At 36.3% G+C, this 21,183-nt stretch overlaps 1 protein-coding gene across 1 annotated transcript in view; it reads right to left on the reverse strand.

Moving 5' to 3' along the window:
• The window catches only part of LOC127853322 (MORC family CW-type zinc finger protein 3-like), a 76,988-nt gene that overhangs the window by 38,560 nt on the left and 17,245 nt on the right, over positions 1-21,183 (reverse strand). The window contains exons 4-5 of the mRNA XM_052387761.1: positions 3,995-4,172; positions 212-296 (exon numbers count right to left, since the gene is read on the reverse strand). Of these exons, the coding sequence (XP_052243721.1) occupies positions 212-217 (6 nt within the window). The 5' untranslated portion in view covers positions 218-296; positions 3,995-4,172. The remainder of the gene's footprint in view (positions 1-211; positions 297-3,994; positions 4,173-21,183) is intronic.

Below are 21,183 nucleotides of genomic sequence, written 5' to 3' on the forward strand. Positions count from 1 at the left end.
TATAAAATATGATGAAAATGGTATAATGAGAACCAGTTTATATAAAATAAAATTTGCAATCACAATCATATTAGATGAATATTGTTGAACTATAGAATCCTATCACACAAAGAATAAAATTTCATGATGGAGATTCCCTTACAAAACTTTTGTATTTTGACACCATATACAAGTTCAAAATATACAATAAGATTGTCACGTAGTTCTACACCTTCATGGCTTGAGGTAGGCATTACATAGGCAGAGCTACGTCTCTATTTAGAAGATACCATCTGTACTGGCCATCTGACATCGTTCTGAAACATGTATCCGTTAATTCATTTATTAACTGGGCTACACCCATAAATAGAAGGTACAATATGTTCTGGCTATCTGATCGTTCAGTCTTTCGTGTCCAATTATCTCTTCATTGTAATTCTCTTTATTGATTCAACATTGATACCGATACAATGCATATACCCGTCCATATATTACGTGCGAATACATACTTCGACTGGTTTTATCATGAAGTTCCATCATGACCTCCATGGGTGCCAACCAAAACAACCACCCGTCATTGGTGTATTATTTTTCGACTGGATATACTCTCAATGCACCACGAGGCAAGATTTTATATTTGTATGTAAGATATTGCTTAGTGGGAATTTGCCAATTTCGTGACCCGCTAATAACATTGAAATTCTGTTGTTAACAATTTTCCATTGCATATAATATTTAGTATACTAATCTTGAATATAATATTTAACGAATATTTAATATAATATTTAATTTAATAATATTTAATTTCTTTTTGTTGGTAATTTACTTTGTTACGCAAAACATACACTCACCCTTAATAATTAGATTTTTTACATTTTATGATGTTTAAAATCTATTAAGTTTAATAGAAAAAAATTAAAATGAATGGCCTTAAATAACATTAAAACTAGAAAAACTAAACTAGGTGGGGCCCCGAGGTGGGTAATTTGGACATGGATGGTCGAGATAGACCGTGTTGTCATAAGAGATGTTGAGTATTAATTTGATTTCAAGTGATGAATAAATGAAGAAGTTATGTTAAAACAAAATTTTGGGTGGGCGTTGTCTATTTTGGCGGGGCGCCCCATGGGTGGTTATGGGGCCATGCATAGTTGAGATTTACCGTATTGTCATAAGAGAAGTTCAGTATCAATAAGAAGTGAATCGGTGTAGAAATGGAGGTTTATGTAAAATAACCTAAAAAATGAGTGAAAATCTCTGACCCGGCCCGATCCTAAACCTCATCACTTTTGGCCCAGGGTTCAGATCAAAATTTAATATAGTGTAATGTCGCACATATGCTCAAAGCTACCATGAGTTTATGTTTCAAGGTTCTAGTGCTAATAGTGTAGGAGGAAATAGTGGCCAGGGCGGACGGACGGACAGACGGCGGAGATAAACACATCCCCACGCTCCAATTTGGAGAGTGGGGATAATGAATGACAAATAAGAATCAAAGTACTGACGGTACTGGTGCGACGAATCTTTTGAACAGGATGGAAATAAAAGCATCTTTATCTACATCACCAAAAGTGTGTGTGTGTGGTGACGAAAATTTTGGTTACGAAAAAAAATTTGGGTATGAAAATTTTGGGTACGAAATTATTATGCACAAAAAAATGTTGGTACGTAAAAAAAATTAGGTACGAATATATATTTGGGTACGAAAAAAAAAATTTGGTACGAAAAAAAAATTGGGTAGGAAAAAAAGGTTGGGCACGAAAAAAAGTTGGGTACGAAAAAAATGTGGGTACGAAAATAAATTTGGGTACGAAAAATTTTGGGTACAACAAAATTTTGGGCTACGGGGAAATTAGGTTACGAAAAAAATTTGGGTACGAAAAAAAAAGTTGGGTATGAAAACAAAATTGGGTACGAAAAAAATGGGTACGAACATTTTTGGGTACAAAAAAAAAGTTGGGGGTACAGGAAAGTAGTACCCGTGGACCTCTCGATAAATTTCCCGAGGATGGGAACCAAGCTACCTTAACCTTTATCAATGGCCCTGGGGTGGGTATTGTGGACATGGATGGTCGGGATAGACCGTGTTGTGATAAGAGAAGTTCAGTATTAAATTGAAGTCAATTAGTGAATAAATGAAGAAGTTATGTTAAAACAAAATTTTGGGCCTCACCCCAACCCCCATTCTCCACTATTTCTTTTAAACCTAATGATAAGATATGGCATTTCTGCAGTGAAATAACAGCAGTAAAAATATATTTATATAAACACATTTTTATTTTCACCGGGGAAAATAACAAATTTTCGAAACTACTTTTTATATTTTTAGATTATCATATCAAGATTATCATATTTTTTATGATAACGAATGAATTAAAATCGGTATTCCTCCGAATACAACAATTTTTCTGTTTATTTTATGTTTTTTTCCACCGTTAGTTTACATTGTAAAAGAGTTTAACTGGAGAATTTCGCTGGAATAATGACGTCATTTTGTGTATTGAAATGTATTGAGGCACGCAACGGGAGTAAGGGTATCTTTTCAGCGAAAGGGAAACAGCTGTTAATTATTTTGAAAAAGGGGCATAAAAGAAACAGAAAATTTGTTATGATAGTGTAAGATCGTTTCTGGAAATGTATATGTCTTGCAATATTTTTACACATGCTGGGTCAACTTTTAAGAAATAACACGATACACAACTCGCATGACCCAGTTGACACTGATCAAGCAGTATTTATGAATGAAATCTCCAGTTGTAAAGACACACCTCCGCATTGGACCAATAAAATCACTCGTGTGTTTAAAATGTCAGTTAGTTGAAATGTATGTAAACAAAGGTTTCAAACGGCCATGGACAGTTAGTTTTGATGCATAATGTAACGGCAAGCACGGTAATAATGTTTTTTTCATACATTTTATTGAATAATGGTATCGAGGTTCGTGAACTTTGCAGGGAAAATGCCCTTTACTCCGTGAAGATTTCAGTCTTAAATACTGCCTGATCAGTGTCAACTGGGTCATGCGAGTTGTGTATCGTGTTATTTCTTAAAAGTTGACCCAGCATTTGTAAAAATATTGCAAGACATATACATTTCCAGAAAATAAATTCATTTCTGCGTTGAATAAGACTGAGATCTTGAAAATCGCTGCACAATTGATGAAGTTATGGCTGTTCAAAACGATGCACCCCGTTTTCGGATGATTTTGAGTTGCGTACCTTGTTATATATATACATATTTTGATAGTGAATTATTTTTTTTTCAGAAAAGTTAATTTTTCGTTATAATATTATTATTTATTATTCCAAATAATGTTTTCACTAATTAATATCATAGCCACACGCTAACCACCTGTGAATGTAACCGTTGCAAGAAGAACTGCAGTCATTTGTGTGATAATCCCCCCACCCCAGATTGAACGTCAGCATATATGACAAACGAACAAGTGCTGACTGGGAAGATCCAAGAAATGCAGCGCGATGGTGGTGTCAAGTGCTTCCTCATTCATTTGTATAAATGGTGTTAGTGAGAAACGTCGATATACTTGGGGGAAGGAATTCGAATTCCTCAATCTAAGATATGCTGTAGTAGCTAAATTTGAATCAATGCAAAATACGTATTAAGTAAGCAAGCATGTGATCCATACGGATTGGGATGTGAAGATAGTCTATACAGAATACCGTAAAAGATTATGGATAGAAATTTTTCCAGATGAAAGCAAATAAGAAAAGATGGATATTTCTACGTTATCACACACCTGATCCAATTAGTTAAAAGTTAAAAAAAAATCTAATTTCCGGGACGTCTTTTGGGTAAGAAAAAAAAATGGGTACCAAAAAAAAATTGGGTAACAATTGGGTCTTTTGGGTAAACAGGTACATGTATATCTATTTTTAATTTGCAAATGGTGGGCCCCTCAAATCGAGACAATCCGTCAAAGAATGACGAATATTTGGAAAGAATCCAAAGTAAATTACAAGTTCAGCAAATATTTTTAAATAAGAAATAAAAACACTGTTGTTTGTCGAAAATTCGTTCTGGTATCCTCTGGCTGTGCGGCGAGACACCTGGATTGACGGCAGCTGCGGGACTTTTCGCCGGTGACGGAGCGCCGGTTGGAAGCTGCTACTTCCAGTGGCGATCGCCACGTCTGGACAGTTGGATGGCCTGGGGTGCTCCGAAGAATTCGTCTGCTGAAGAAAAAGTTAAAGTATTGGATAACTAATGCGGCAATGTACGGAAAATATACTTAAACATATCCGGCCAATTTAGACTGTACCCGAGTTATATTCCCACCAAAAATTAGATGTCGTAATACACGCTAAGAAATATACGAAACAAAATTCTCTTTAAACCAAACCGGCCTCAACATGCTTTTGCTATACGAGTTTCGAGAATATAGAGGCTATTTTACAAAATATTGGCATTAATGTGACCATAATTAATTTTTAAAACAAGAGGGCCTGAAAGGCCCAAAGTCGCTCACCTGAGAAAAAAAAGAAATGACCAGTTTTTTGCAGCCCAAGATATCAATGGAACAAATGTTCTAACCAAGTTTCATTAAGAATGAACAACAAATGGCCCCCTGGCGGCCATGTTTTTCAACAGACCTGAACAATTTTTGAACTCGTCCAAGATATCATTGGGACAAATCTTCTAACAAAGTTTCATGAAGATCCGACAATAAATGTGGCTGCTACAGTGTTAACAAGGCAAATATTCATGACGCACAACGGAAACATACAATTAACAAAAGGTGATCAAAAAAGTTCACCATAAGCAAAAAATATTATTCTCATAAAGATTGTCATCATGTTTGAAGATGATATCATTAAAACTAATTGAGTAAACAAAATCAATATATGATAACAACATTTGCACTCAGCAAGTGTTATTCAGATTGAACTAAAAATGTGACTAAAAGTATTCACAATGTTTCACTATAAACAACTGTAGACATACAAGAAAACTACCACCCTCCCGAGAGCCTTGTTTATAAACAATAATGAACTATTTTCAGACTCCCCTTGCAATTATATTTCCAATTAAAAAATCAATAAATCCGTTTTAAAACACAAATCTTTGACAATGTGGGTTATTGTATTAAACAATAAAACCAAGTTTATTCGAGCAGAAATGTGGACCCTTCAAGGGAGACTATCTTGAGCATACTAGTTTGTTGATGAATAAAGAGTTCTCTCAAATTCCTGAGTAAGAGTTACTGCCCATTCTATAAATTGAAAGTTCTGAGATCACTTCCTTTCTGGCATTTGTTCCAAGGATCAAACCTACAGAAAAAATCGAAATTAAAAAATCTACATTAATCTGCAGAGATATTTCTTAGTTATAAAGCAAAAGCTTTATCACAAAATGTCTGGAAGAAGTAAACCAGCAGGAAAGAAGAGGAAAGCTCAGACAAAACTGCCAGAAAATTAGGAAACTAGAGTGTTCACAAGCTTTTTTTGCTATATAAATATAAGGAAAAAGACACCCCCCCTGGTGGCCATGTTTTTTAACCGATCCAAACCATTTTCTAACTCAACTGTCGTATGCAGGAAACAAATGTTCTGACCAAATTGCATGACGATTGGGCAAAAAATGTGTCTTCTAGACTGTTTACATGTTTTCACTATATACATGTAGAGAAAACTGCACCATGGCGGCCATGTTTTTCCACCCATCATGACCCTTTTCGAACTCGTCCGAGATATCTATAAATCGATGTTTAGAAAATGTGTATAATGATTAGGCAAAAAATGTGACTTCTTAAGTGTTCACAAGTTTTTTTAATATATAAATAAAAGGAAAATGACCCCCCCCCCCCTTGGCAGCCATGTTTTTTACCGATCCGAATCATTTTCGAACTCATCCGTCATTTCCAGACAACACATATTCTGACCAAATTTCATGAAGATTGGGCCAAAAATGTGACTTCTAGAGTGTTCACATGTTTTCACTATATACATAGAGAAAACTGCCCCGCCCCCTGGCGGCCATGTTTCTTCGCCGATCTTGACCATTTTCGAACTCGTCCGAGACATCAATGAAACCAATCTTTTTACCAAGTTTCATGATGTTTGGGCAAAAAAATTGACTTCTAGAGTGTTCACAAGGTTTCTTTTTAGCCAAATAAGGAATACTGCCCCGCCCCCTAGCGGCCATGTTTTTCAACGGACCGGAACCATTTTTTAACACAACCAATATATCATTTAGACAAACATTTTGACAAAGTTACATGAAGATTGGGCATCAAATGTGACTTCTACAGTGTTCACAAGGTTTTTCTTTTTTGACCTAGTGACCTAGTTTTTGACCCAGCATGACCCAATTTCGAACTTAGTCGAGGTATCAATGGGACAAATGTTCTGACCAAGTTTCATGAAGATCGGACAATAAATGTGGCATCTATAGTGTTCACGAGACAAAATGTTGACGCCGCACGAAGCACGACGAACAAAAGGCGATCATAAAAGCTCACCATGAGCGCGTTGTGCTCAGACCTGTGAGCTAAGAAGCCGACAACACCCCATTTAGCGTTATAACTAGCGGGGTACTTATAGTAGTATATTTACCGTACCCGAGGTACATTCAAGTACACTTAAGAGTACCCGGGGTACATTTTAGCAAAGACCTATAGAATACATGTATTCTATGGGTCTTTGATTAAGTAGTGATCGAGCCGACCATGACCATCAAGCCCAAGTAAGTAGTTCGCGGAAGAATGCCTTTTTTCTCAGCAAACATGATTCATTTCAGGTATATAAAAGTCTAAATTTGACATGGTACGAAACATGTTGTTAACTTTAAACACACAAAACAGTGTCTGTATACATAAATTAGTAACAATGCTTGCACCTCCCATGTCATGCATGTATTTCCTACTTTCACTTTAAACCATGCTCTTTAAGATCTGATGAACAGGTTTGTTCCTTGTATTCATCAAATCCGGGGGGAGTTACCATTTTAAAACTTAATTAATTACTTTACACAACGAATGAATGCACAAAATTACGTCTTAAACGACATAATGACTACTTTTACCAATTTTAAGTAAATCCTTATGCACAAGTTCGCGGAAAATCGTAGTACTCCCCATCATGCAATGCGCATAAACACACTGCAAAGCGACACCTGGGAATGTAATGAAGATTACGAGTGTTTGATTATCTGCTTTTGGTAAGTTCATTTACATGTATACACTATACATATCGAGATAAGTGATCGTTTGAATATGTTTTAGAATTTGACTGGGTATGTTTCTAGTTAAAAATGTTCAATGCGCGGTTATCTTATAAGACGAATGCTTAAAGTCATAGTTGACTATTGTTCGGATATTAGCAATATTCGGATAAGCGAAATGAACTTCAGTGAACATTTTTTAAAGAACTGACTAGACATTTCTGAAGCTAATCCCGGTATTATGGCATTTTTATGCCATAGTTGCAAAAGTTTACCATTCTTTGTCACGCTTCGAATTTTGAGCTTAACAAAGGAAATCAATATAAGTTTCAATAATATACAAGTAGCATGCGCATCCGTAATTGCAATAATTCAACTATCAGCTTTATAACGCCAAGGGTTGCTGAGACTTGCAATTCATCATCTGTTTTGTAAAGAAGCTATTGTAACCTCAGTAAGCTTCAGTCTTCACGCTAAATATGTTTACCAATAACCCTTCGGGCTAATCAGATAGAATTTTTAATAGCCCGAAGACAGTTTCAATAGCCCGAAAAGGTTAACATACATGTTATGACTTTTTTGGCTCAAAGCAACAAAAATATTCATTTCCAATCAGAAATAACTTCTAATGAGTAAAAACAGTCGCCTGTCTCATTTTCAACAGACTGTTTTATTTATTTTTGATAACAATAGCAAAGGCATGCTCTCCGGACATCTCGGACTCCATATCTCAGTCTTTCAGATTGGCCCCAATTTCCTCAGGACAGGTTTCCTCAAATGGCTAAATGGTCAATTTTTTTCAGGACATTTGTCCTAAATCATGAAACAATTTTCATACAGTTTTGTTAGTGCCCTGAGCCCTAACCTATTGTACTTTTTTAGTCTTTCTAGTTGCAATTTCTGGTGAAAACAATGCGAAATATTATAAATCATACCATCCGTATCACCGCATGTGTATTCATCATTCTATAGACATTTTCATAAAGAATGTCAAAAAAAAAATTAAATCGACAAAAACAAAACTTTATCCGAAAATAACAGTCCGAGAATATGAAAGTGTTTTGCACATGAAATCAAATGTGCATATCGTATGATTCAAGACAAAATGAAAACCAGTTACCTAGCAAATACGTAATAAATATATAATTTTGTTAACATATTGCTTAAATATATGCTATTGCAGTGCTTTATTTTGCTAATCGATCACTCAAACTTTTTCATTTGCAACGTTTGCTGATTTGTACGATTTTCGGAAAGTAGCGAAGATTTGTCGTCAGTTGTTTTTCTATCCACTAACCAATCAAAAATCAATAATAAAATAGTCCATCTCCGGAGTCTCCGTAAGAGTGGAACTCAGACGTGTTGATTGGCTAACGACTTGTACCGACTACTTCCATTGATTATGTCTTTAACCAAAGTGGCTGACCGGTGTTCATGTATTTTTTTCACTTTGTTTATTATTTTACGCTAAAATATTCAATCGACCGGTCGGGCTATTTAATATGCATTTATGATAGACCGACCGTCCCAACAATCGACTCGGGCTACGGGCTTATAGGCTAATTCGAAGACTGGTAAGCTTTTTTTTCATAGTGACATAAATAGCTCACATTTACGCAATGTATGGCAGGGTTTTTTTTTACTAAGAAAGTGACGCCGATATTCGGCATCTTCCCCTACAAGAATTTTTCCCCTAAAACTACCATTTCCACTCCAAAAATATAATTTTTCACCAAAATATAATATTTTACCCTCAAAGAAATGTTTTTTTCTTTTGGGAAGTCGACACTTATCCAATTTGTACCATGTACAACGATCTCGCTCTCTCTCTCTCTCTCTCCCGAAGAACACTAAAATCTGGGAATCCCAGTGATTCTATATATAGCTCTTAAATTACGTCATGGAAACCGGGCAACTAATCGTATTAATCATGTGACTATTTTACTGGATTCCGGTCTTGCGCGAGAAGGGTGTTTCGTCAATTAATTACCAGAAACCAGTCGAATTTTCATCCGGGTTATGTGAAAGCCAAGATATAAACGTTAAAACAGAAAAAAGTCTCACAATTGGCGTTCATAGACAAACAAAATAAAACGTTCGGACTCGGGAAATATTAATTGCATTGACGCATTTTTTAAGAATGAATCATCAAAAACCGTTGAAACCCAGCAGGAGTCGGAGGTACATGTAATCAACATCGATTAATACTGTCGGATTATTGTGAAAGTGAAAGTAGACAATCGGCAGCTGCCGCACCTTTCCCTTCCAATACTGTAGCAGATCTAGATCGTCAACCCATTCATCATGAAATTGAAATCACAATATTGACATCGTTCCCCGGCCCCAGTTGAAAACATTTCCCATTATTAGATCTACCCCTGCAACTTTATTTAGGACTTTGACTTTAATATCATACTTGTTCATGTGTTTAAGAACAAAAAGGTCAGAGACATGCCTCTTTTTCTATAAAAAAAAAACCCTGAAGTATGTAGGCGAGTTATAGACATTGAAATGAACAGTTTTTATTTTTTCCCCAAATATGTCTCTTTCGCGTTCGATTTTCCCCTTTTACCCAGCGTCCAGCATCTTCCCCTTTTTCTAAAAAAAACCCCTGTATGGTGGACGAACAAGTTATCTAACACCTAAGAAATTACGTTAAATTACCTTAAAACTGAAACACTTAAAATGACAAAAACATTTTGTTTTAACAAATGACTAACAGTTCAATCATTGAATGATTTTTCTGTAAAGTTTTCCAGCAAACTACATTCAAGAATGCATAACAATGATTCCCTGGTTATTGTCACCTCTAGCAGACAAAACAAAATGGCGGCCGATGTAAACATGACCTATTACCCGACACTTCATTAATACTACTCCAGTATATACAAAGTCACATGATTATCACCTGACCCGGACTCGGCGAAAAAATCTGCGTCTGCTGAAATCAAAATTGCAAACGGAAATATGCTTTTTGGTGTGTAAATGCACGTTTTGATAAATGCATTCAAAAAGTAATAGCAAAAAACATGCAGACAATCCCAAAAGTATTTTAAGTCCACAGCACATCCGGTCCTGTAGTCTTAGATAACTTGCAGGACCGGACTGGGATTCATAGGACCGAAACATCAATGTACAAACATATATATCGTATTTATATATTTGCGAAGTTAAGTGTTATGTCGTTCGGCAACAACTCAGATGCTCAATTAATACAAAGTGTTGGTTGTTTTCCTAAGTCGATAAGTTGTATGGTTACATATTTGTTTTCTTAATTTCATGTGTGTCAACTGACCCAAATTTGAAATCCAGAAAATTAAGCTAGGGGTCTGGGACCGCAGGACCCCAACGGGGATTAAGGGCCGAGTCCCTATGGGGGACACCCCGTGACCTAGCTTATTGTACTTATTGTACTTTTTTTGTAGTATTTTTAGGTGCAATTTTTTCTGGTGACTACACTGCAAAATATTATAAACCATACCATCCGTATCACCGCATGTGTATCGTCATTCTATAAAAATGTTATAAAGAACATCAAAAATAAATTTAAATTGACAAATCATACTGTATCCGAATACGACAGTCCGAAAACATGTACATCTTTTGCACATATAATAAAATGTGCTTTATACATATCGTTTGAATGTAGAAAATGTAAACGAGTAACCAGTAACCTAGCATATATGTAATCAATATATAATTCGGTTAAAGCGGGTATATACGATTTTGTCAAATATTTATGAATTTATATAAAATGTGTAAAAAACTAATTATATATATATTTCAATATAAATTAAAATAAAAGTTAAGAAGAACATGTGTGAAAAATGCGAAATAAGCCAGATATTTAATTCTCCAATTGAAAACGGCTGTACAGCCTAATTCGCCAGCATGTTTATCATACATGTACAATGTGAATCTAAACTTAGTTTAACGGTTTATTTGAATTTCTGCAACGATATCTATTCATATGACACACGAACACTAACTCCAATCCAAATACAAAGAAGAATGCTTCGGTTATTGTAGAAAAATATGTTCGTCACAATCGGCTCGGGCCGCTAATTTGTCTTTGCTGCATTTTATGAAATTCGGCTTTAATGTATAATTTTTCTTGTCTATTTTGTGTAATTGTAACATATTTTATCAATATATTACGAATAAAGACATAAAAAAAAATCGTATATACCCGCTTTAACATATTGCTTTACAATATGCTACTGCAGTGCGTAACATTGCTATAAATAGATCACTTAAAATGTCAAGATGGCGGACATAAGCAGCATTTCGCAGAATCGTAAGATTTTTCAGAAAGTAGTGAATAGGCTTCGTCAGTTACCGTTCATTCTTTGCCAGCCGCTAACCAATTAGAAATCGATTATTAAAATAAGGACGAAATTCGTACCAAGCGCAAATATCCGGAATGCCCAGGAATATTCGTCCTCAAATAATCGCTCACAGGAACGTATTCTAAAAAAATAAATCAACTTTTCTTCTTGAATTATTTCCCGGACATTCGGACCGGCAACATGGCATTTTCAATCCGACCTGTCTTTAAAAGGTCGGTCAGGTCCGACACTTTTGGGAATGTCTGAACATGGTTTCCTTAATGCATTCCTTTAACCTGTTTTCGGCGCATTTGTTTCAAGCCAAGTTGGCAAGTAGGTCATGGACTTCATGTGCGACCATTTGTTTATCAATGTTACATCATGCGCACTTTTGCGCATGTGCATACAGAACCAAAACACAACGTCCGATAATAGGTGCTGTTTGATAACAGGTACTTACACGATAATCACAATTCGGGACTTTGCACCTAGCAACAGCAGGTGTGCGCTAACACGATTGGTCGATAAATCAACAAGCGAGACAACTCGTACATCCTAGAAAATTATGTACTGCAGTTGTCTTTCAGAGTTTCTTGTTGATATTACGAGAACCAATACGTCAGAATGATTGTGCATCCCATGAGTCGTAAAATAACAAATATGACGGGTCCTGACTGGCATTTTATGAGTATTTGACGCAGAATATTGTGTCCTGTAAAACCCTGATAAAATATTACATATATATATAATATAATTTATATAATAATATATAAACATTAAACAAAAACTAATCAGGGCTCGATTTTAACTTTTTTTCTACTAGCAAAACATTGCAAGCAGCTTAAATACCAGCTCGCAAAATCAAAAACATTCTCGCAAATTTTGCTGGAAACATCAATAAAAGCAACTTTGGACGTTAGTTTAGTACTATTAAAACTAAATAAAATATGACATCAACCACAAGTTTTGGTGTTATATATGAAGTTCTTTTTCCCACTTTTTCACTGTTTTCGTGGAAGAATTTAATTTCCGTTTTAAGCTCATCTATTTTTTGAAAAAAAATTATGAGCTATTGTCATCACCTTCGCGTCGGCGTCCGGTTAAGTTTTGCGTTTAGGTCCACTTTTCTCAGAAAGTATCAATGCTATTGCATTCAAACTTGGTAAACTTACTTACTATCATGAGGGGACTGGGCAGGCAAAGTAAGATAACTCTGGCGTGCATTTTGACAGAATAATGTGCCCTTTTTATACTTAGAAATTTGAAAATTTTGGTTAAGTTTTGTGTTTAGGTCCATTTTATTCCTTAAGTATCAAAGCTATTGCTTTCATACTTGCAACACTTACTAACTATCATAAGGGGACTGTGCAGGCAAAGTAATGTAACTCTGACTGGCATTTTGACAGAATTATGTGCCCTTTTTATACTTAGAAAATTGAAAATTTGGTTAAGTTTTGTGTTAAGGTCCACATTATTCCTACAGTATCAAAGCTATTGCTTTCATACTTGCAACACTTATTAACTATCATAAGGGGACTGTGCAGGCAAAGTTATGTAACTCTGACTGGCATTTGGATGCAATTATGGGCCCTTTATACTTAGAAAATTGAAAATTTGGTTAAGTTTTGTGTTTTGGTCCACTTTACCCCTAAACTATCATAGATATTGCTTTCATACTTGGAGTACTCGCTAACTATCATAAGGGTACAGTAAAAGGACAAGTTGCATAACTGTGGTTGTCATTTTTACGGAATTATGGCCCTTTTTTGACTTAGTAACTTTGAATATATGGTTAAATTTTGTGTTTCGATCCACTTTACTTCTAAAGTATCAAGGCTATTGCTTTCAAACTTCAAATACTTTCATGCTATCATGAGGTTACTGTACCTGGCAAGTAGAATTTTACCTTGACCTTTGAATGACCTTGACTCTCAATGTCAAATTATTAAATTTTGCTAAAAAGGCCATTACTTCTTTATTTATGATTAGATTTGATTGATACTTTGACAAAACTACTCTTACCTGACATACCACAATAGACTCCACCCAAACCATCCCCCGTGTCCCCCCCCCCGCATCCCCCCCCACCCTAAATTTATTTATTTTTTAACTTTTTTTTAAGATCATCTCACAAATGACCACCACACCCTCACACTATACTATACCCCTCCCCCCCCCCCCGAATCCCCCCCTAAATTTTATTTGTATTTTTTAGCTCACCTGAGCGATAGCTCGGGGTGAGCTATTGTGATCACTCAGCGTCCGGCGTCCGTCCGTCCGTCTGTCTGTAAACAATTTGTAAACATCTTCTTCTACTAGACCATTGAGCCAATTTCAAATAAATTTCATGTGGAGCATCCCTAGGTCATGGGACAAAAGAATTGTTAAAAAAAATTTGATCACATAACCAAGATGGCCGCCATGACCATATATGGTAAAAACCTTAAAAAATCTTCTTGTCAGAAACCGCTCATCAGATTTTCAAAAAATTTCACAGGGATGACCTTTGAAGGCTCCCCTGAAAAAGTTGTTCAAAGAAATTTGATTCGTCAAAAAACATGGCCGCAGGAGCTCGTTGAACTTTGCATGTTTATATGTTTTTGCCTATTTTGTGAAAACTTTCAAAAATCTTCCACATTTTTTGTCCGATCCTTTCCAAATTTGCACAGTGTCTTTATATCAATGAGGACACGAACCCTACAAAAAATGAGCATTATTGGTCCATGAAGTACAGAATTACCTCCCCTTGAATTGAGAAAATGGTGTTTATGCAATAAAGTCAAAATTTTTCATCCAATTCTTTCCAAACTTGTTTATATATCAGATTAAAGAGAATAAAATTATCTTTATTATGGTTTTTCTTTCATGAAAATCCATAAAGGATAAGTGTTATTAATCGTTGCTTAATTAATGAACAATGCGAATTATCGGTATTGATTTTTTTCCTGACATGCTGTCCCAGATATTAACCGCTTTCAGCTGTAGACTGTGCATCAATACATCGCCGTGTTATTGACCTGAAAAATTCATACGCAGTCGGCATTAACACCGGTCATCGAGACAAATTACTGATGTGAAAACAAATCGTACATCGTAGAGGATTAAATAAACAATTACTTCTGATTAAAGATTAAAGATTGCTCCCGATTTAAATCAATTTGAGTACTTTTTGTGTATATTTGATGCCGAATGGGAAGCTGTGTTTAGACTTAAGTTGAGAAAAATGGCAACGAGATACTTGCCTGTTGGTAGCTAAAGAAACTTCAGCGTACAGTTTATAATGGGTGGCCATTCCCAGCTGTAGTCTACGGGAGGGTAGTGAACTGGTTGAGAAAAGTGGAAGCTTGTGGAAAAGCGGTTTGAGAAGTTTGTAAGAAAACCCTGAATTATCAGTCTTGTGGGAAGAAGGCATTGCGTCTCCACGCAGAGGACCCTTATCACATAAAGAATATAAGAACCATCAAGACCAACCAGGTAGGGTTTTTAATTTTTTAAACTAACACCCCGAATTTGGTTGTATTTTCTGTTGGTAAAGTTTACTGTTTAGGTTGTTTTGCATCAAAAATCGGCAAGATAGATCTAGCAAATTTGCCTTTTTTTTTTTTATTAATAACGTATGATTCATTGATTGTGAGCTTTTAAAACATTTTGACCTTTGAATAAAGCATAAATCAGGAAAAGAATTTTAACAGTAATTGAAAATACGATCAAATACCCCATTTTTGCTGACTGGGACAGGTCTTTTTTAGTTTAATAAAATGTTTTATTGTCCCCAACATATGAGCTCAGCAGCAAGAAATGTTGTTTTTTTTACTTTTTGTAAAACAAATATGGGCAACCTACCGTAATCCAAATTTGCCGACACCTTAATTCGACGATGTTCTATTTTTATCGATTAAATGGATGATTATTGTCTTGGAATCATTTCAAAGTAATACAGCCGAGTTTAAAATTATTATTTTGTGCTATTAAACATTCATTATTTCTTAAATTATTTGCTAAATATTGCTTCATGTAACCCTTACATCGTCAAATTTGGGTCACACCAGGATACAATTATTTAGCATTCAAACAACGATTGGGATAAAAACTAGGGGAACCCATGCTGAAATTTTCAATTTTAACTGTTTAGCAGAAGCCACCATACCCAATTTTCTTAGGTGTATGTGGAGGCTTCTGGCAGCATGATTCTGTGAATATAAATGGTGACATTTGATTCTGCATTAATTAAACATGTATTTTTGACTTTTTTAAAGTATGTGTGAAAAATATAATTTGTAACCACTGTTACAGGTTTTATCTGGTTCTTCAAAAGCAACACCTGCAGTCGAGTCCATGCCAGACAGAGGGTGCATGTGAATGAATTGCCGTTTGACTAAGTTTTGTGTGTTCCTTATCAAATACATGAAGATTTTTAAATATATGTGTATGTTGTTTTTTTAAGAAAATAGAATCACCAGAACAGGTACAGGCACCCTTTAAATGTGTCGAATCCAGGAGCTTCTGGGGGACTCTGGCCCCCTTGTCCCCTGGACCCACCGAGGGCCCTTCGGCCCCCTGGCCCCCAGCTTTAAGTTCAGGATTTTCAAAATATCCAACTTTAACCCCTGCAAATGCTTTGCTAAAACTTTGGCTACAGTTTCTAAAATTTGGCTACACAAAATTCCATTTGGCTAAAATGTTGGCCACAGAAATTTTTGGGCAAGAGGAGCCCTGTTTGGATTGTATTTGGGTCATCTGGGGTCAGCAACTAGGCACTAGGTCAAATAATAGAAAAACCTTGTGTAGACTATAGAGGTCACAGTTTTCATCAGATTTTATTGAAATATAGTCAGAATGTTTGTCTTGTTAAAATCTGGATTGGGATTGACTCTGGGTCATCTAGGGTCAAAAACTAGGTCAGATTAAAAAAAACAACTTTTGTAGACAGTAGAGGTCACAGTTTTCATTATATCTTTATGAAATTTGGCCAGAATATTAATCTTGATGAAATCTGGGTTGGGATTGTATTAGGGTCATCTGGGGTCAAAAACTAGGTCAAATCATAGAAAAACTTTGTGAAGACAATAGAGGTCATAGTTTTCATATGATCTTAATGAAATATGGTCAGAATGTTTATCTTGATAATATCTGATTTTGGATCGTATATGGGTCATCTAGGGTCAAAAATTAGGTCACCGGGCAAATTCTAGTAAAACCTTGTGTAGATGAAAGAGGTCACAGTTTTCATCACGTCTTAATGAAATTTTGTCAGAATGTATTAATTAATAAAATTTGGCTTGGGATTGTATATGGGTCTAATAAAATTTAAGTTCATGAAGCAAGGTTAGTCAGGTGAGCGATTCAGAGCCATCATGGCCCTCTTGTTTATAGATCATCTCACAAATGACCACCTCACACTATACTATACCCCCCCCCCCCACCCCACCCCCCCCCCCAATTTTTTTGTTGAAACGATTAAAAAACACAAATATTTATTTTTATTATTTTATGTTTGAAATACCTTCCAACTATCGCACCCGAGAATACCCCCCCACTCCACCACCACCCGAATTCCCCCCCCCTCCCCCCCCCCGATTTCCCCCCCCCCCGAATTTCCCCCCCCCCTAATTTTATTTTTATTTTATTTATTATTTTAAGATCATTTCACAAATTACCACCACACCCTCACACTATACTATACCCCCCTACCAAATTCCCCCCCCCTAATTTTTTTTTTTAAGATCATCTCACAAACGACCACCACACCGTATCCCCCCCCTCCCCTATTTTTTTTTTTTTAAGATCATCTCACAAACGACCGCCACACCCTCACACTATACTAGACCCCCCCACCCCACCCCACCCCCCACCCCCCAATTTATATTTTTTTGAAACGGTAAAAAAACACAAATATTTATTTTTATTATTTTATGTTTGAAATACCGTCCAACCATCGCACCCAAGAATAACCACCCCCCCACCCCCACCCCCGAATTTCCTCCCCCCCTTATTTTTTTTTAGTTTATTTTTTTGAAGATCATCTCACAAATGAACACCACACCCTCACACTATACCCCCCCCCCACCCCACCCCCCCAAACACAAATCTTTATTTTTATTATTTTATGTTTGAAATACCGTCCAACCATCGCACCTAAGAATTCCCCCCCCCCATTTTGCGAGTGTTAATTTCGAGCCCTGACCAATACAATTACAGTGCTCCAGCTAGGATTTGAAAAGGGCAGGGGGGCTTTTTTGTCAAAAGGGCACTTTCGACGCACAGTATTTTGTGAAAAGGGCACTTTCGATGCGCAGTAGTTTGTGAAAAGGGCACGTTCGAGCGCGCGGGTGTTTCTGGAATGGTTTCTATTGCATGTTGATTTATATGTTATAAATAATTGTATTATTCCCATTATTATAAAACCATTAAAATATTATGTCTACAATGAGGATTAAACTAATTACAATGTAATAAGAGATTTATGAATTATCATAATGTAACAAAAATAAAAAAAAATATAAAAAAGGGGGGGGCAGGGCGGAGGTTCGGGGGGGGGGGCAGGGCGGAGGTTTGGGAGGGCAGGGCGCGGCGCCGTTTGATTTAGGCCTAGCTGGAGCACTGAATTATTTGTTACATAATTGAAAAATCATAGCATCACCCTGGAGCAAACATAACTCGCTTTAAAAACCGGAAATCCTGAAAATGATAAAAAAAATCATGATCAGGTTCTACTTAAATGCAACCTGGATCCTCATAAGTATAATGTACCCTGGGAATGCCAAATATACTGAAACCAGCGTGTGTATGTCTTTGTTGTGTTTTTTTCCAATTGGGAAAAGTACAGGTACCAGCCAAATCAGGACAAATGTGTGTGATCAGGGCCCTTGTTACACTTTGGGGGATTGGGGCCGGGGCCCTTAGAGGGGGGAATTTCGCGTTGTTTTGGGCGAAAAGGGGAATTTTAGAAGATCTTTTCACCAACCATTCAACACTTAAAATTGCTTTATTTTAATGTAATTTACATAATTATACATTTCATCAAAGGTTAATAGCACAATAACAGCTGGCAACGGGGTACGGACATTAGCCCTCTAGGACATTAGCCCTAAAGGACATTAGCCCTCTAGGACATTAGCCCTCTAGGACATTAGCAGTCTGCAAAACTCACATTTTTGTCTTCATAGCCAATGTGGCTATGAAACTTCAAAAAGTCATAGCCAGAGGAAATTTTTCATAGCCAGAAAAAAATGAATTAATTTACAATGACATAATGATGAAAGGAGGAACACAGTTGTTATATATAGATTGCATATGGGGGGTAACCGTAAGATTGTAAACAAATCAGTATTCCAGGTTTCAAACGTTTATTCCGTCGTAGCTTTCAGTTTCAGTTTAAAAATTATTGGCTATAGCAGTACAATAAAAGTGTAATTCTAGGCAGCAAGTAGTTACCAGTAAAAATACATACATGTAACCAGTGCTCACGGGTATCGATCTTAATCATATGAATGATAAACACCAGGGCTCATCAGTTCAAGTGTTTTGATAAAATTGATCACTATATTTTGAAAAATATTTTTTATTTGTATGCAGTTACTTACATAATACACTAAGAGATATAAAATAAAGTCGTCTACGTATGGATACATTGGCACTATGCACGGGTGAGTTAGTTTACGTGTGTATGGTTATGAATTCAAAATAAATTGCGCATCGACTGGGGTATTATTTGTTAAGAGTTTTGAAACACGAAACAAGTTAACAGTATAACACCCTGGAGTAAATTGTATTCATATTTACTGTTGGGAACGTGTTGCGCGCGTTCACTTTTTGTGCGTAAATACATGTCCATAACAACGTCATTTCATCCCTTATGTAAACTACTGCATATGTAAATACAATGCGCGCGTTCTCATTGGTTACTATCCATGTTAATGTACTGCTTAACTCCGCGTGTAAGGCGGTGTACTCATTGCGCTAGAAAACTATCAAAATGGAAAACTATCAAAACTGTCGGCAAAATGACACTCGCTTTCATCTTTTGATCTAAGCATTAATTGTTTGGAGTGAATGCCCATGTATGCTAGTTGACTGGATAAGCTTTTACATCAGTCGATCATGATAACTAACTGATATTTTAAAAGCATCATCAGCCACTTTATGACATGTGTAAATATTGAAGTGTTACACTTTAATGGTTATTTAATAATTTCAAAGCTATTAATAACACACATTCAACCGTTTTACTTAATTTAAAAACAAAAAATTGCGCTATTATTTCATTTATCGGCGTAGAATTCAAGTTCAGTTTACCAAAAGTATTAAGACATTTTTAATACGCGAGCCGGACTTTAAACTCTCTATAACAGCTAAGGGAGATCACTAATGATAGAAAACTAAGGGAAGTAACCAAGCGGTGTCACTGTTAGAATTTACACCTGAAATGCGTAAATTGATTATTTATTTGTTTATTATGCCCCCCTTCGAAGAAGAGGGGGTATATTGCTTTGCTCATGTGGGTCGGTCGGTCGGTCTGTCGGTCCGTCCACCAGGTGGTTGTCAGACGATAACTCAAGAACGCTTGGGCCTAGGATTATGAAACTTCATAGGTACATTGATCATGACTCGCTGATGACCCCTATAAATTTTGAGGTCACTAGGTCAAAGGTCAAGGTCACGGTGACCCAAAATAGTAAAATGGTTTTTGAATGATAACTCAAGAACGCATACGCCTAGGATCATGAAACTTCATGGGTAGATTGATCATGACTTGCAGATGACCCCTATTGATTTTGAGGTCACTAGGTCAAAGGTCAAGGTCACGGTGACCCGAAATAGTAAAATGGTTTCCAGATGATAACTCAAGAACGCATACGCCTAGGATCATGAAACTTCATGGGTAGATTGATCATGACTCGCAGATGACCCCTATTGATTTTGAGGTCACTAGGTCAAAGGTCAAGGTCACGGTGACCCGAAATAGTAAAATGGTTTTCGGATGATAACTCAAGAACGCATACGCCTAGGATCATGAAACTTCATAGCTACATTGATCATGACTTGCAGATGACCCCTATTGATTTTGAGGTCACTAGGTCAAAGGTCAAGGTCACGGTGACCCGAAATAGTAAAACGATTTTCGGATGATAACTCAAGAACGCTTTTGCCTAGGATCATGACACTTCATAGGTACATTGATCGTGACCCGCAGATGACCCCTATTGATTTTCAGGTCACTAGGTCAAAGGTCAAGGTCACAGTGACAAAAATCGATTCACACAATGGCTGCCACTACAACGGACAGCCCATATGGGGGTATGCATGTTTTACAAACAGCCCTTGTTTTCTCTGATTTTTTTTCATCGCAATTCAGGCCATCTATATTCAATTTTTCTATCGCCAGAGCCGAGATTTCATCGCATTGGCGATCAGGCGATAGGGAAATTTCGCAGTCTGACATAAGCCCCTAGGACAAAAGCCCCTAGGACAAAAGCCCCTTCAAAAAAGTGCACGCTAGGAAATTAGCCCCCAGGTGTTTTAAAACGTCCGAAACTTTTTTTAAAGTAAGCCTTTTTATTCCATTTTTTAAATTTCATATGTAAATACAAACAATATATAGCTTGTACTACACACGTAATTTTTTTTTTACAATTTCTTTACTATTTTTTTCTTTGGACTCTATTTATTTTGCAAACATTTTGCTATCTGACACCAT

The sequence above is a fragment of the Dreissena polymorpha genome, chromosome 12 (assembly GCF_020536995.1).
Source record: "Dreissena polymorpha isolate Duluth1 chromosome 12, UMN_Dpol_1.0, whole genome shotgun sequence".
NCBI lineage: Eukaryota > Metazoa > Mollusca > Bivalvia > Myida > Dreissenidae > Dreissena > Dreissena polymorpha.